This window comes from Paroedura picta, chromosome 2 (assembly GCF_049243985.1).
Source record: "Paroedura picta isolate Pp20150507F chromosome 2, Ppicta_v3.0, whole genome shotgun sequence".
NCBI lineage: Eukaryota > Metazoa > Chordata > Lepidosauria > Squamata > Gekkonidae > Paroedura > Paroedura picta.
In genome coordinates this window covers 88,901,030-88,918,517 of record NC_135370.1, presented here as the reverse complement: position 1 = coordinate 88,918,517, position 17,488 = coordinate 88,901,030, and the positions used below count along the sequence as shown (strand labels likewise).

General features: G+C 40.3%; 1 protein-coding gene across 1 annotated transcript in view; it reads left to right on the top strand.

The window, feature by feature from the left end:
* Positions 1-17,488, top strand: part of TH (tyrosine hydroxylase) — a 41,353-nt gene that overhangs the window by 11,768 nt on the left and 12,097 nt on the right. Inside the window, exons 3-9 of the mRNA XM_077321516.1 lie at positions 3,806-3,980; positions 7,430-7,518; positions 7,965-8,032; positions 10,118-10,168; positions 10,521-10,666; positions 15,129-15,264; positions 15,377-15,446. Of these exons, the coding sequence (XP_077177631.1) occupies positions 3,806-3,980; positions 7,430-7,518; positions 7,965-8,032; positions 10,118-10,168; positions 10,521-10,666; positions 15,129-15,264; positions 15,377-15,446 (735 nt within the window). The remainder of the gene's footprint in view (positions 1-3,805; positions 3,981-7,429; positions 7,519-7,964; positions 8,033-10,117; positions 10,169-10,520; positions 10,667-15,128; positions 15,265-15,376; positions 15,447-17,488) is intronic.

The window sequence follows — 17,488 nt, the reverse complement described above, 5'->3', positions numbered from 1 at the left end:
AAATGGAAAACTCTCTTGGTTTACCATGTAGAGAGCTTCAGAAAAACAAACACCCAAACAAGTCAGGCTTCTACTGAGAGAGATTCATTTCCCTGGCCCCTCCGGCACTGCAGGTACAAGATATGAAAACAGACGGGTGTAATGACATTTGCCTCATGATGAAACAGGCTGTGGGCAGGCTGGCTTCTCTTGGCTGTTTTACATTATATACAGCTAAAGGTAATGCAATCAGATCTGTCAGATTAATGCTAACATATTGATTGTTGTAGGGGGCAACATTATAAAGATGTATTAGAAAACATAGGGCTAAATTGAATTTGTTGGTACCATTGCCTTTGTTTCCTTTTGCCTATCTGTTTCTGATTAAGTAAAAATTGTAGCCTTTTCCTTAATTAATTGCTCAAGAGAAACTACTTTAACTCCTCTAGAAATGGAAATTAAACATTGGTTTTCTGTATATCAAGGAAGGACTTGGAATGTCAGAAGGTGTTTTGCACTACAGCCACACACACACACACAAAAACAAAATATTTTTCAAGCAAGAATTGGGCAATGATGAAATGTGACCTCTGTAGTACATAAGGATACAGATGGTAAAGAACAGTAAAGTCAAGCTAAACCTTAAATGAGCATGCTTTTGATCATAGTAATCCATCAAAGAGATAAGCTATATGGTGAAACTGAAGAATTACTTGAGCATCAAGGCCAACAAGGGTTATGAGAAAATCTGTCCTGAGACTTGGGCTTAGTAATACATCTTCTACAAGTTGGGTTTACAGTGCTTGTGGCAGGCTTGGACATGAGCTGAGCAAACAGTATGATATGGTGGCAAAGAAAACAAATGCAATCTTGGACTTTGTTTGTTTATAATTCAATTTGTATCCCACCACTCCCACATTCTGGTCCGTGGTGGGTAACAGCTGTTTTCCACAATAAAATCCCATAAAACTTAGATCCCATTAAAACCTCACCTCACCCCCTGGGGGCGGTATAACTCCATATCAACAGAGGCATCACATCAAAATGGCAAAATGGCATAGTCCCACTGTATACTGCATTGGTCAGACCTCACGTGGAGTACTGTATGCAGTTCTGGAGGCCTCACTTGAAAAAATATATGGACAAAATTGAGAGGGTTCACAGGAGAGTGACGAGAATGATCCAGGGCCAAGGGACCAATCCCCATGAGGAAAGGCTGAGGGACTTGGGAATGATCAGCTGGGAGAAGAAGAGGTTGAGAGGGCAGATGATTGCTGTCTTTAAGTATCTGAAAGGCTGTCACTAGAGGAGGGCAGGGAGTGGCTTATGTTGACAGCAGAGGATAGAACCTGTGGGTTTTAACTACATGTAGAATGGTACCGACTAGATATCAGGAACAAAAATCCATAGTCTCAGCTGTCCAAGGAGGTGGTGTGCTCTCTCTCACTGGCAGTCATTAAGCAGCAGCTGGACAGATGCTTTAGGCTAATCCTGCATTTAGCAGGGGTTGGACTAGATGGCCTGTATGGCTCCTTCCAACTCTATGATTCTGATTCTATGATGTGTCATTCAGCCTTCAAGTACATGGTATTTTCAGGAAGATGTTTCCCGGGTAATGGTTGCTCCTTTCCAGCAGCTGCAGTTACAGAAATGACTTTCAGTCCTGTATAGATGCAGTGATGTTCACATGCTGATTTTCCTCTATGTGGCCATGTAACTGAAGTACACAAGTGGTACAGGATGTAAGTGGTGTGAATGTATCTTCAATGTTGCAAAACCTGATATGGCTTTTAAAGGAGAGTCATTGTGTGAGAAAAAAGAGTCCTTAATCTTTCCCATGCCTGTCCTCTTCCTGTTCTTCAACCCCCACCATAATCCCGCAACTGTGGATCAGTTTGACAGTCTGGACATATCTGGGAAGCATTTACTAGGGAAAGTGACACACAGGTGGGGAAATTTTGCATTTCTCCTTGCATTACAGCAATTCTCCCCTGCAAATTAGGTTCAAAGGCAACAGGTGAAATTGAAATGGGTAGCATTTACTTGATATTTCACATTCAGTACCTTGGCCAGAACATAGTATTGAGTCTGTTCAAAAACTGGACAGAGACATTCTTGGAAATATCTGAACTGAGCAGAAATAGCTGTACAGGTAATACTCAGTCAATATGTACTTTTTCTTTCTACCTGTTTCATTGCAAGCTCATTGGAAGAAAGGGGTGAGGGAGCAGGTTAAAAATGTGATAAACAAAGATGTGATACTTTTAGGTTCCCAACCACCACATAATGTTTCTTGCATTTACTGCCAGAAAATATTGCCATACTATTTCCCTTAAAGTGAAAATGTATAGCATCACAATTTGGGCTGCTTCGGGATTTTGGCTGTGTACACATCCATGTGGTGTCTCTCCAAGAAAGAAAAGTGGGGCAGTTTTCAGTTAATAAGATTTTGATGAACTTCATTTCTGTGACTTGGAATTAGCTCTATTGATTGCACATCTACTTCTAATGGTTTGTTTCTCTCCGTAGATATCAGTGCAGCTTTCACTTCACTTTCTAAAACTGTAGATTTCCCTCCCACAAAAGATTCTTGTTGGAGATCTTTTTTGCACTGGGAATTTGCCCTGACTCAATGTTCATCCTGTGGCAGGGGCAGATTCCCAGTTCCATTTGACATCGATGCTGGGCTGGAGCCATTCCAGACCTGGCTGGACTCAGGCCCTCGTTTGCCCTGCAGAAAGGGAATGCAGATTTAGATTGTATTGTATTTAGATTGTATTGTGTTTATAATTGTTGTCATCTGCTGTGAGCCATCTGTGCTGGGAATGGAGGAATGCAAATATAATAATAAAAATAAGAATTTGGGTGTGATTATTCATTTTTCAGGCAAATAAATAGTTCATCTCCAATATCCACAGTCTGCTCAAGCAGTTTCCTGATTTTATTATATTAAAATGGCCATTTTGTTCCAGCTTTGGCTGAAGGCCAGACTGGTGCCATAACTACTGTATGTGGTACCTACCTGGTTTATGGGCTGTAGTACAAATATAGGGAGGATACAGGCTTGATTTCTCAGAGGCATTCTGGGTTAATTTAAATGTGTAACAGTGGCAGTTATAAGCCTTGAAACTGGGATATGTTCACCCACAACTATAGCAAGGATAACAGCCATAAACCTCTGGCTGACGATTTGCCACATAGATCCATCCTCCAATTATGTGTCTCTAGAACTGAAAGATCCATTTATGAGTAAAAGGAAGAAATTCATAATCCAAGAAATTGGCATTGCAGGAGTTTTTACTTCAAGGACATTAGTCAAGCAAAGGTTTTGTGATGTAGATTATCAGAACATGTAGATCTAGGCACATAGATCCTTGGACCTAAATTTTCAGGTACTCAAGAAGATTTAGCACACTGCACATTTAACATTTTGCCACCAGCAATTCATGAGAGTCATTATAAGCACTTCCCTTTAAATGACAGATTATATCCTAGTGGCACAGCGGTGTTAAAGACTGCATGCCATTTGCTGCTCTCTTGCAGTTATTATAAGGCAGTTAGAGTGTTTGTGATTGCTCCATTTTTGCTATGGTTCTTGCTGGAGAGAATGTACACATTATTGGGAAAGTGCCATTGTTTTTCAATGTAGCCATTGAGATAAAATGAAATAACTTGATTAATCAAATTTTAATAATTCTGTGTTCTTTGTTCTGCTTGAACACTTGTATCTTAAAGGTCTGTTGACAGTATGACAAACTTGTTGATGATAATGAAATCTTTTATTTTAAATTATTATTATTCCTTTCCCATTTTTCTGTGTCCAAAGACATTTGAAGCCAAGATTCTTCACCTTGAAACAAGGCCCAGCAAGAAACTACGAGAAGGAGTTACAGATCTGGACTACTTTGTGCGCTGTGAGCTGCGCAGCTCTGATCTGAACACACTCCTCAGTTCTCTGAAAAGGGTTTCAGAAGATGTAAGGAGCACAAAAGAAGACAAGTGTAAGGAATTTGTCACTCCGTTCTGGAAACACAATGTAGAGGTGTTTCGTGGTTGATTTTTTTCCCCCTACATGAAGGTAATCTCCATACAGATTAAATGTCACAAGTAAAAGCTTCAGTCCTGTCATTTTGAGACTGATGTTAGAGAAAATCAGACTGGTGTGCCTCAGTAGTGTGCATTTCAGAAATCATCATTTTCATTTTATTTTGTCGTTTCAGAGAAGGAATTATGATTGTTTTCACAAAGTTTCATAACTGTTGACATGGTTTTGTAAATTCATTTTGGGAAAAGTTTCATTTTCAGATATATCAAGTATCTGCCATACTGATTTCAAGAAAGGTAGTCCTCCCCCCCTCTCTGTTAAAGACCACCCATGTTTCAAGTTAATTGGACAAAGGGGCCCAATTTTATTGACTTCTAAAGGAGGCATTCCCAGCCATTCTTGTCTCCATTGCTTCCTGTGGGGAAAATATGCCATGTTTCCTCCAAGTTACGTCAATTGACTCCTTTCCTCTATTGCTCTCAAACTGGTGGAAATGTAGTTTTCCTTCTTCATTAACAACCCTCCAATTAACAAAAAAAAAATTCCCACTGGAGGGACCCCTCATTAGGATGCTCTGAGTTACTCTCTCCTCCATTGACAAATGTTTCAGAATATACATACTCTTACTAGGCAGCCAGCTTTTGGAGGGGTTCCTATGCAACTCTGCACATGTCCAGTTATAAAAGTTTAAAACACATCTGAGGCAAGCTAACATCATGAATTCATCATGCAAGGCTTATTGTGTGTTAAACCTTGTAAGCTAGATCAGTTTAACATCCCTGTACTGAAGATGGAGGCATAAACTCAGTGACTTGCCTTACCACTTAGTGAGAACACAGCCAAGGCAAGCTTCAGTCTGCAGAATTTATGATTGATAACTCAGTTGTGTAGCAAAGTATTTTTGGGTGCACTGTGCTCAGACTGTAATACTGAAGTACATCAAGTACTACGTAACCATTTAAGTAAAGTTTTATTAGCTATCTCAGATTGGAAATCTCATGCTTCTTTCTTTAGGCAATCTATTCTTCAACTAACCTGGAAGCATTTACTTACACAAATCACTTTCTGTGGCAATCACACAAATTCCAGTCCATGTGTGGTGGACACAGGCTCCCTACAGGACTATTCAGTACTCTATTCAATCCCTCCTCCCAATTCTGAACATTCTGGCTGGACAAATACACCAGCACAAGAATGGTGAACTACAGAACATTCAAAGAATGCTACAAAAATTAAATTTTACAAAAATAGAAAACAGCTTAGGGAATTATATTTCTGCTTTTTACAGGTATCTTCCTTGGTATAGTATAACACTGGTATAGTATAACAAGAAAATGAACGATTTCCCCCCAAAGGAAGAAAAATCTTGGAAAAGGAACCCAAACAAACAAATTAGATTCACAAAACTACAGTATTTGCTGGTGTATAAGACTACTTTTTTCCTCTGAAAAACATGCCTCCAAGTGGGGGGGTCGTCCTATACGCCGGGTGCACTTCAGTTGGGATAGACATAGCTGCCCATAGTGGCCCATAGTACTGTAATGTAATGTAGCAAACTCTATATTTTGAGTGGAAATGTTGGGGGGTCGTCTTATACGCCCAGTCATCTTATACGCCAGCAAATACGGTATATGGATCTAGGGAAGAGTCATGGGTTACATCTCTAACTATCTCACAAAAAAATCAATATAAATGATCCATGAAAATATTCTGTTTAAAATTCCATACATTCAAAATATAACAATACATTGTAATATATTCATCCATAACAATAACTAACTATCCCAGGAACAAAACAGTTCACTTCTTTTGGAAAGTGTAAAAATCTAATTGTTTAAATCCAAATCTGATTGAAGGTATGAGATCCAGGGATGTGCACAGAAAAAAAGAATGAAAGAAAAGTACTTTCTGGGTTTGGATCAAATCAATTTGGCCAAATCCAAGTCACCCAAATTAGTGATTCAGTATAATGATTCCCCAGTAGAATGGAGAAGGCACTGGCAAACCACCCTGTATTGAGTCTGCCAAGAAAACGCTAGAGGACGTCAACCCAAGGGTCAGACATGACCTGGTGTTTGCACAGGGGATACTTTTACCTTATAATGATTTGGATACAGATGATTCAGGTTCACCTGTATCAATTCATACCCATTATAACATATGGTGCCATTAAAGTCAATGGGAAATTCTGCCTCTCTTTTTTTTTGAGTTTTAAAATTTGTATTTATTTTACATTGGACAAAAAAGAGGGAAAGAAATCATGACAATACCAGCACAGATACATTGAAAAAAGCACCCCACACGATTAATTAAATACACAAATTACATAATTACATGATTAATTCGCATACATTGCTATCTGAAGATTTTTATATGGTTTTATACCTCACTTACCCTGAAACCACAGCGCTCAAAGCACAATTCAAGTACCCCCTTGACAAAACCAAACCTCAAAGAATTTAAAATAAACCCAAAATTCAGAGGAGATACACTCAAAGAAAGCCCATTTCTGTCCCTAACCACACACAACACAACAACCAGGGCAAAGCAAGAAAGAGAGCACCCAATCCTAGCTTCACCCAGAAACCCCTACCAATCCTAACCAACTAGACAGCACAGCAGGTCTGAAGCCTTCTATCCTCCTCTGGTTTCCCCCCCAAAAACACAAGGCCCAAATGTAGAAAAAGCCACCAAAATCCAGACCACAGAAACATAACTAATAAACAGGAGGCCAGAGCCAACCCAAAAATCTAAATATTAACAGATCCTGGTCTGCTAAATCCCCCCAACAAAAGCAGTAAATCCAAGAAAGCAATAAAACAAAACAGAATTTGGCCACACGACCATCGGCCGCCACCACCTACTACGCCCACCCAGCAGCACCCACCACAGCACCCAAAAAAGAAAAGAGAAGAAATCAGGAAACTCTTTAAAAGATTCTCCCCTATCAAACCAGCAGGTGATTTGTTCTCCAGCAATGATCCAGGAAATCCAGATGACAGGGTCTTCCAGGCAGCCAAGTCAGCAGGCAGCAAAGTTTTCCATATAAAAAAATTACTTGTCTCTCTATTAAACCAAAAATTACTTGTCTCTCAAACAGAAATCAGAGAAAGCAGATGAGAGAACAAAGGATGATGAGAGATAGCTAAATTGCCTTGTATGATCATTGTTGTCAGAAGAAGTTGTCAGTACTTCTTAGAACTTGTGAAGAATGGAGGACTTTGTAGTTACATGCACTTGGTAGCAAATGCATGTCTCATGTCATGGAATGTTGTAGATACTACCCTGGAAATTGAAGGAATAAATATATAAGTTGTAAAGGAATTTGTAATAACAACATAGTATGGTTTTTGAATGAAAGCACTTATTCTCCACTTATTTCCTCTCTCTCTTATTGGATTATAGTTCATTGGTTTCCAAGGAAAATCTCTGAGCTGGACAGATGTCACCATTTGGTTACTAAGTTCGACCCTGATCTGGATCTGGATCACCCAGTGAGTGAGCAACTCCACTGTTCCAAATCCTTTCCATCTGAGCATACCTCTTCTCTGGCCACATTTTAGCAGTTTCCCTGTGGAATAGCTTGAATAAGTGTTCTTTGCATCAGACTTGAGAAGAAGCTTTCATTGCTTACATTACACAAATATTCATCAATCTATAGACTTCTATGAACATAACATGCTCACCAGCTTAAAGTCCCATAGTTTCAGTTAAACTTGGGCTCCTCAAGAGGAAGGACAGAAGCATCTTGTGTTGAAGGGCAGATTACCTCTGGGTACCAATAATGGGACAGCCATTTTAACAAAGGAACATCAACCACTGTATGTAAACTTGCTTCTCTGCACTGAAGGACCTATAACAAGAATTGTACGTTGCCCTTAGTAAAACTGCTCAGTGCAAAAATGTGCAGTAACATTCTTGCTCTGTTCTTTCCTCCAAGGGATTCTCTGACCAAGTATATCGGCAACGAAGGAAAATGATAGCAGAAATTGCCTTCCACTATAAGCAGTAAGACTTGCTGCGCTTCATAGCATCACCTGCTGAGAACTCCATGCATACACTTACTTATCTCTCTGCTCTCCATGTTTTGCCCTGTTGCTCTGTTGGTTCTTCCCTTTCACTCTGTTGCTTCATGTTTTCAATGCTCCATGGCTGCTAATTCCATAGAGCTATTGCGATTATTCATAAAGGGGGCCATTATATCTAAGAGTCCTAAATTTTGGGTAGTCCTGCCTTGAGTATCAACCTGTGTGCAATCATCCAAAATGAATATGGGTGCCATTTTGTGTGAACAGGGCAACACACAAATTTTCAAACATGGATATATACAAATGAATACCTGCAACAAACCTGTGCTTGTGATTGTGCTTACCAGAGCTGGAAAATTTATATGTTGCTTTGTTCACAGAAAACGGCAATTGTGAATATTGGGAAGATAATCTGCAGTGTGCTCTCCTAACATATGAGTGAGGAGTGCCTTTTGCACTGGATTGATTTGTGCATGTAGCCATTACTGTAGAAACAGATATTGCAGACCTGAAATATTATACATTCAATCTAGACTGTAATAAATGTCATAAACGTCCTGCAAAATTGTTGGTTCATTCTCTAGGAATCAAAGGAATCAAAATTTTATGGTAAAGCTTAAAAATGAAGAAAAAAAGAAATCTGAATTACCTTTAGTTATTCATTTTTTGCCAAAAATTGATCTGGTAGCATTTGCGTTTGTGATTTTACATTAAAATATGCTTTCTACATTCATTTTATTTTATACTATATACTTCTTATGAATGTTTTTCTCTTATTCACATTAGTGATATGTACTATAAGAGCACCAAGGGGCACATTGATATGAGAAAGAGGGTTAACCATTCCTGAATTAGCATGAATTGTATTATATTTGTTCACAGTGGATACCAAACTACTGGTGGTGGACAATAGTTACCTTAGCAACATAATGTATGCTCCAGTGAACCACACATACAAGTCAAATATGCACACTACATACACCTGGAATTTCTCCCCCCTTTTAAAGACACAGCTCTTTGAGCTTAACTAATACTCATTTCCAAAATTCCCAAGAGCTTGTTCAGAAGCTTCTTGATTCTTCATTAGCCACAATAGCCTCATAATACATGAGAAGATCACTGCATGGCTTTTTGGACTGAAATCCAAATCCTACTAAGATCTTGGAAATGCTCAGCAACATGGGCCCAGATGCTCGATAGCATGTTTTAGCCATTTGGAATTAGATGAACTTGGAAACTGAATTTGGATTCTTACTTCTGCTTTTTTTTTTAAAGCAATCAGTACTAGACATAGTCCGAGATTGTGTTGAAGACAGTGGGTTTGATTTCCCATTCAGCCCCATTTTTATTACCATGGCCTGTTTTTGACATGGCCAATATGACCTTCTGCTTTTTCAGACTGCCCCCTAGTGATGGTATGCCTTCTCTACTACAAAGAAGCTTAATCTTAGTTTCCTCTTTTGTTAATACTAACTGTATTTTTGGCTCCTCCAGTCTATCTAGTATTCTTTTCTTGAGGAGAAATGGCCATCCTCCTATCATTTTTTTTTAACACTCAAGGTAGTAGAAGTGTTTTAAGAACTGCTGATCCACAACTACTCTTTGTATAAACCATATAATCTTAATGGTGTGGGTTGGTTATAGCATTTTCCTTGCAATCCTACCATTATTTATAATTCAGTATTTACGTCATGCAACTATTTGTTTTTCAAACTTATTTCTGTAATTATGAGAGCTAGAAATTTGCTTTTTAAAGTAACTTACAAAAGTTAGTTTTTGCTGCACAGCTATGTCATGGGTGCTATTCATCTTTAGGCAATTTGAATTTAAGACTCCTCTATTAGGTCTGGACTAACCCTGTGTTCATATGGAAGCTTTGCAGTTTTGAATTTTATGTACCCTATTTATTTATCTGTGTCCTGTTCAATACATGTCTCTGTACCTCTGTATCATATATGACTGGACAGTGAATTAATTTAGTTATACATTGCAGAGTTGGTCCCTAATAATTCCTAAATTATTGTTTGTATTCTCCTTGCACTTTTTGCTTGCATTCTTTTCATAGAGGTGACCCAATTCCATGTGTTGAATATACAGCAGAAGAGATTGCCACCTGGTAAGTGTGCATATATCCATCCAGTGCCCTTGAGTCAAAGCTGAAATTCAATTTTCTTACAGAGTTTTGGTCATTTCCCTAGAAAGTACTTTCCTAAGAGCACCTTCTTGGGGGGAGGCATAACTCAGACCCCATAAATCCAATTTTCACCAGTCATGGAGGGCAGACAGAGGTCAGTCATCTGGAGATCCCCAGTGAGTTTGGTGTCTCTAGCATGCCGTGGGGGGGGGCTTTCTGCCTTTAATATCAATAAAACTTATGGATTAGTGTTAGTTTATATAGTTTTGCAGAGAGTTTACATGTGATTGCAGAGCTTGGTTGAAAATTCTGATACTCTGATATCATTCTAAAGGAAGGAGGTGTATAGTACATTGAAAAGTCTGTATCCTACTCATGCCTGCAAAGAACATCTGGATGCCTTCCATTTACTGGAGAGATACAGTGGTTACAGTGAAAATCACATTCCTCAACTGGAAGATGTCTCCCAATTCCTAAAAGGTAGGTTTTCAAGCCATTCTAGGGGAACAAGCATTTATAGGTCTGTTACTTACAGTGACAATTGCAAAAAACGAGTGTAAAATAACTAAACAAAGTTGTAGGTTATGTATGTATGTATGTATGTATGCATTTATTTATTTATTTATTTATTTATTTATTTATTTATTTATTTATTATTGTATTTATATACCGCCCTCCCCAAAGACTCAGGGTGGTTTACATGAAACAAGAATAATACAGGTAACTTATTCCTACAACTGTAGATAATCATGAACAAAACTGTAGGCATTTGCAAAGGATTTTATGCAAACAAGGGGCCAAGAACATTTTGTTTTTAAGTTCTATCAGAGAAATGCAGCTATCGTATATCCTTAACTGAAGAATGGTACACTCTTTCTATCTCAGATGGTCACCTGCACATGGAGCAGGGAAGGAAATAGAGGATACCCACCTATCCAGCCCTATCAACCAAACCGATGAGGTGACCGATGTTGCAGCCATATTGCCCTTGCAACCTGGGCCATATACATTTAATGTACTATTATTATAACAAAATCTAGAAAATGATATATCAAATCAACATAATGTTTATTATATTAATTCATAGAAAATGGACAGGGAAGTTTGACTGCTCTGTACAAGAGCATTTGCTTTACACAGGTTCACCCCTGACCTCCCATTAAATCTATCTGGCAGAAGCCAGAGCGGGGCTAATTCAGATCACTGATCTGACTTAGTCTGAAACAGCCCCATCGTTCAATGTACTTATCAACAGCAGTTTTTTGAGGTTAGTGCCAGAATTTGCAGAAGTCTGAAGAGAAACATTCAATTTTCTCTCTATAAGTGTGACTTTTAAAAAGTGCCAGTGTTAAGAAGCTAGTTGGATGATCTTCCTGGCCTGGCCTTTGTCCTAATGCTAATGCTGCTATAAAAAGGCAATTTTTTTACTTGCAATACTTCCCAGAATGTTCACCCATAAAGGATTATTCATATTGGATGCCCATCCCTAAAGAGGATTTTCCAGAGAGAAACTTGAATGCTCCAATATTAAGGAAGATGTTTCACAGATGCTGCAGGTTCCAGTGAAGCCAACAGCTGTCTGTGAGGAATATTCCAGAGAATTCTGCAGTCTTACCCCCAAATAATACAAAACATTTAGTCTATAAAATGCAAACAGTGACCCACAAGGAACTTCTTATTCCTCTTCTTCACCTCTCCCTAACTCCACACCTGTCTTCACTGACCTGCCCACCCAATCTCGGTGCCACCTCCCTTTGAATTACTTTTCTTTCCTGTCCAACATTGTACTCACCCTCACTGTTCTACTCCACCACCCTCACTGCTCTGCCTTACCACCCCATCCCACCTCATCTTTCCTTCTTCCCCTCTCTTTCACTGTACCCTCACCCTCACAACTTTTACCCCACTGACCTAACCCAATGTCGGTGCTCTGCCTGTCTTTGGCAGCCTCTTTTTGGATTTCTAACTGCAGCTGGTGGCATGGCAGAGAACTGGGGACACCATTGGCTGCAGTGGCAACTCTTGGGAACTGCACTGGACCAGGGTCATTGCCACTGAAGTCAGGTAAAATAGAGGTGGCCTAGTTGCAGGCCTATACAACCTCCCTTTCACAGCAGCTCCAACAACAAAGCACTGCCAGAACACACACAGACAATGCGTCTCTGTTGGGGGGGGGGGGCTACACCTTTTTTCTCCCAGTTTTTAGATTTTTCTATAATCTTGGAGGGGGGGGAGTTTGAATATTTGAGTAGAGGACTCCTGGGCAGAGCCAGTCCAGACTCTGAAGCTGTGCATGTCCTGATTGGCCCATCCCCATTCGCACCCACCCAAACAAACTCAGCAAGGAGCATTCTGGCACACTTGCTGCCAGTCTGCCCCTGAGCACCACCAGAAAAAGAGGTTGCTGGGGCTGCTCCTTGCCAGAAACAGGACAGTGGGGGGAGAACTGGAATCCCCACCAGTGCTTCCATCTGCTGCACGGAAAATGGCTGCAAAGGCCTCAGCGAGCCTTTTCAGCGTGGCAGGGGGAAGTGTGGAGTCCGTGCTGCTGCCCTGAAAACATCCACCAGGGCTAGTGGAGGCTTCACTGAGCCTTTTCAGGATAGTGGGGGGGGGGAGGGAAAGGAGGTTGGTGGGGCTGCCTGGCCAGGGAAGGGGATCATGAGAGTTCCTGCCAGCGCTCTTCCCTGACCCCTGACCTGTGGTCACCTTTGAAAGCCCTGCTCTGACTGTCCCACCTTCTTATTTTAGATAGGCAGTAATCTTAGTCTTGTGAGTCATAGCACCCAAGCTCTCAAATTCTTTCCCTAGCAAGATTTATCTTCCCCCATCTTTTCAATCTTCCACCACTGGGACAGTTTCTGCATGACCAATTAGGGTCTGATTTCTATTTGTTTTCATCTGTGCTTTCCCCCTTTCTGCATGGAATTGGGCCCCTTCTGGGGTGGTCCCAGGTCTGTCCTGTCCCAGGTCTTGCCCCCTCAGTTGGCCACCATTAAGGGAATGCTCAGAAATCTGTGTTCCATTTTTGACACAGGATCGTTGTTAGAATAGATAATGTCTGGTGTACAAAGAAGAAGAAAGGAAGACCCTGCAGGAGGCAGCAAGAAGACTGTTAGAGAGGATAGTGAGGTCAGGATTTTCTCTCCTGTTCAGTATCATTCTTTGTCTCTCTCCAGATTGCTACTCTTAGGGGCAATTTCCTGCTTATTCACGAAAGTCACAGTTCCGGTCTCTGTCTCTGTCTCTGTCTCTGTCTCTGTCTCTGTCTCTGTCTCTGTCTCTGTCTCTCTCTCTCTCTCTCTCTCTCTCTCTCTCTCTCTCTTAGTTAGGCATGTAGTCAGCTCCTGTCTCGGTCTCTCCTCTGCACTAACAAGTATGCTAAATCTTTAATAAACCTTTTCCTATTCTTAAATCTTATTGCCTTATTTACTCTGCTAACAGATCCAATGGGGTATATGTCAGGGCTGTATCATGTGGAAGCAAGAAAATTCAGCCTTTCCTCAGGCATACTTTCCCAGCCATTGCTCCCCAACCTCGAGTGTCACTCCCATAATCTACCCTCACAACCTTCCCCTACCCCTTTTTTTTTAAATGACAAATTGCATTACAATGAAATTCCAATATAATAGCAACAAAAACAACAACCCTGCCATCATGTTTGGTCAGCACCTTTATTTCTTTCTCACATGCACATGCATCATTTACTGGCATTTTTTTCATGCTGCGTGTTTGTGGGGAATGGTGTGATAAAACAGACCACATTTTTTATCCACTTTTTTGTGTTGTTAGAGTTCTGTATTATACCATGACTGTGGTAATTAAAAAAAAAGATTTTGGACAGGGGGGGGTGCTTAAATGTGACAAAATGGTGTTGTAGGATGATTGGAAGTTTTTGCCATATGAAAGTGATTGATAAGTTTAAAAAATGGTGGAAAGTTTCCTGTCCTTTACATGTGGAAACAAATCTGGGAGCAAACAGAGGGGAAGGGGACAAAGGCACCCTCATATGGACATGGGAAAGGGAAGCCATCCTGAGGCAAAAAAACCCAGGGGAAATTGCCACATAATGGATGGGGGAGTCCTCCACATGGAAACAGTCAGAGTGAAGACTTTGTTTTGTTTTGTCTCCATTATTCCACCAATGATCCCTCCTTCCTGCCATATATTTTAATTGTTTTAATGTTTGGTGTGAATTTTAGCTTGGTTTTAATGATATATTTTTGTATGGTTTTAATGTTTAACATATATTGTATTATGTGTGTTTTTGATCCGCTAGCAACTGCTAGTAGAAAGGTAGGATATAAATTTTGTGAATAACAACAACAATTTGTAAGGTGGCTTGCATTGCCAAATTGAATATTCAGAGCATCCTAGAGGGAAAAATGAATACAGGACTTGGAGAAGTTCCAGATAAAAATGGTAAACAACAAACAAACCTGCAAATACAAGTATCAACATTGACAGTGAGAAAGCATTGACTGTGTCCTCCTAAGCTGAGTAACACAGTTGCTTCAATTAAGTTACATAGTATAACTCTCTTTAGTGGGAAAATGGCATGGCATAGCCCCATCTTGCCCCATCTCATCACCTCTTGGAAGCTAAGTAGGGCCAGTACTTGGACGGGACACACCAAGGAAGACTTTGCTGAGGCAGCCAATGGTAACCTGCCTCAGCGTCTCACTTGCCTTGAAAACCCCTTACCTGGTCACCATAAGTCTGTTCCAACTTCATGGTACCTATGTATGTATACAACCCTTTTGAGGATGGCAGTGCAACCTAAAATGATGACCCTTAAAGCACATAGTCCCTCAAGCTAGAAGCTGATCACTGTGACGAGATACACATAGACATTACTTTTATGTATTTCTGCTGAATGGGTTCATGACATGTGGCTCAAATGATGCAGACAATTACAAATGCTGGTTTGGGATTATTTCAGAGAGAACCGGGTTCCAGCTCCGACCTGTGGCTGGACTGCTATCTGCTCGTGACTTCCTAGCCAGCTTGGCCTTCAGGGTATTCCAATGCACACAGTACATCCGCCACTCCTCCTCTCCCATGCATTCCCCGGAGCCGTGAGTATTCCTGCATCTTGCTATAACATATCATTGAACATGATACAGTTAGCCCTCTGACCTGCCTTTTGCTATGTAGCCACTGACCATTCCTCTTTCTCTCCAATGCAAGGGATTGCTGCCATGAACTTCTGGGACATGTTCCAATGTTGGCAGATAAAACGTTTGCACAGTTCTCCCAGGTGAGCCTGCTGTGATAGTCCTTGTGCCGAAAGCATCTTGTACCTTTAAAGAGAAAAGAGAGTCTGAGGTGTCCAGAGTAAGAACCTCAAGCTGTGTGCAAAGGATGCACTGTGTCTAGTTTTCCTACTGGTACCTTCTTTCAAATAAGTTATTCAGACCTGCAAACATGCTTGAACCATGAGGGAAGACAGTCAGACTCTGATTTATACACACTGAATCGGTTATACAAATTATTGCTCATCTTGCAACTTCTCTAAGCAAGGATTGGTGCATCTCCAGAATACCCAATTTGCAAAACCTGCCACTATATCATCTATGAGAAAAAATTTCTGATTCTTTATCAATTACACAAGGAGTTTTAAACTCCGGAACAGCTAAAACTAGGGAGCCAAATGAACTCCCACCTCCAATTATGTATGGAATAGAAAAAGAAGATTTGTTTTTTATACCCCTCGTTTTAATGCCTGAATAAGTCTCAAAGCGGCTTATAATAATCTTTTCTTCCTCTCCCCAAAACAGACACCCTGTGAGGGAAGTGGGTCTGGGAGAGCTCTGACAGGACCGTGACTAGTCACAGGTCACCCAGCTTGCTGCATGTGGAGGAGGAGTGGGGAATCAAACCTGACTTGCCAGATTGGAAGCCTCTACTCTTAACTACTACACCAAGCTGGCTCTGGATATTGTGCTAATGTATTCTTATTTATTGATCGTAGGGCATGTGTGTAGTGTAGGCAGGATTGTCTGTCAGCCAGGCAAGAGATTTTCAGAGGTGGTTTGCCATCACCTGGCTCTGCATCATGGCTCTCGTTTTCCTTAGAAGTCTTGCATCCAAATAATAATGGTCAACCCTGACTAGTGAGATTGGATGAGATCAGGCATGCCCAGGTAACTCATTACATTTTTTTTCCAGTATGGAAGAAAGGTAACTAAAACTGCTATAAGCAAACAAACAAATAAATAAGACCCAAGTAACTTCAACAAAGGGTTAAAATGTTTGTTGAAACCTTTTAGCTCATTGCTTCTGGTCCCTTGGTATGCAACAATAATGCTACAAACCTTCAATAACAATGATTATGCTGAAGCATGATTGAGAGCAACATTTCTACCCATGACTGCGTTAATGTAATGTCTTTTTTCAAGGCACCTTCTTGGTTGGAATTTTGCAAAATTTGTATAAAAGGGCACAGCAAGATCTGGAATAAGGGGAGGGGTGACAGTGGTTTGGGGAATGAAATAAGACAGTTGTGCACAGGTAATATTAATACTCTGACCTGGATACACCAGGCTAGCCGACTTGTGTCAGATTTCTGAAGCTAAGCAGGGCCCTGATTCGTAGTTGGGTGGGAGACTGTGACTGCCCAGTGGCAGGCTGCCTCTCAGCATCTTGGAATAGCCTATGGGTTTTCCAGAAGTTAACTGTGGCACTTTCCACTATCAGAATATTAAGCCCTATTTTGACATACGTTGTAATGCGAACCTGTCACTCACATGTTTACCTAAAGTATTCATCAAAAAGAAAAAAAAAACCCTTCTACCAATGTTACTGGTAAGATGCAGAACCCAGGCATAAGATAAACCTTAAAATAGATGTCTGAAAAAGAAGTTAGAAAACTAGAGTACCTGGTCACTCTAATCCGAGGGGACAAACCAAAATGTCACCCTCAAATAGTTATCTCTTTCTTGACACTGCTGTCCCAGAATGCAGGAGAACAAAGCTGTTTCATTTTTAAAACATGTGCATGAAATTTATTTAGAAGAAGACTAGTGTCATTCTCAATTGTTAAATCAAAAATGTAAATTGTTTATTTTTATCATGATATGTTGGGAATTTGACTGGTCAATGACTGTATCAATAAATTGAAAACTGCTTGCTTGGCTGCTGGGGGTGGGGGAGTTGTATGCTCATCAAGTAGGTAATAGGTCTAAATTTTGCTGTTCAGCTTCTCCTGACTCCGCTGAGATGTTGTAAAAAGCCACAGTCATCAAGATACTATTAACCATTTACAATTGCGCAAAAAAAACAAAGTTACAATGACATTGA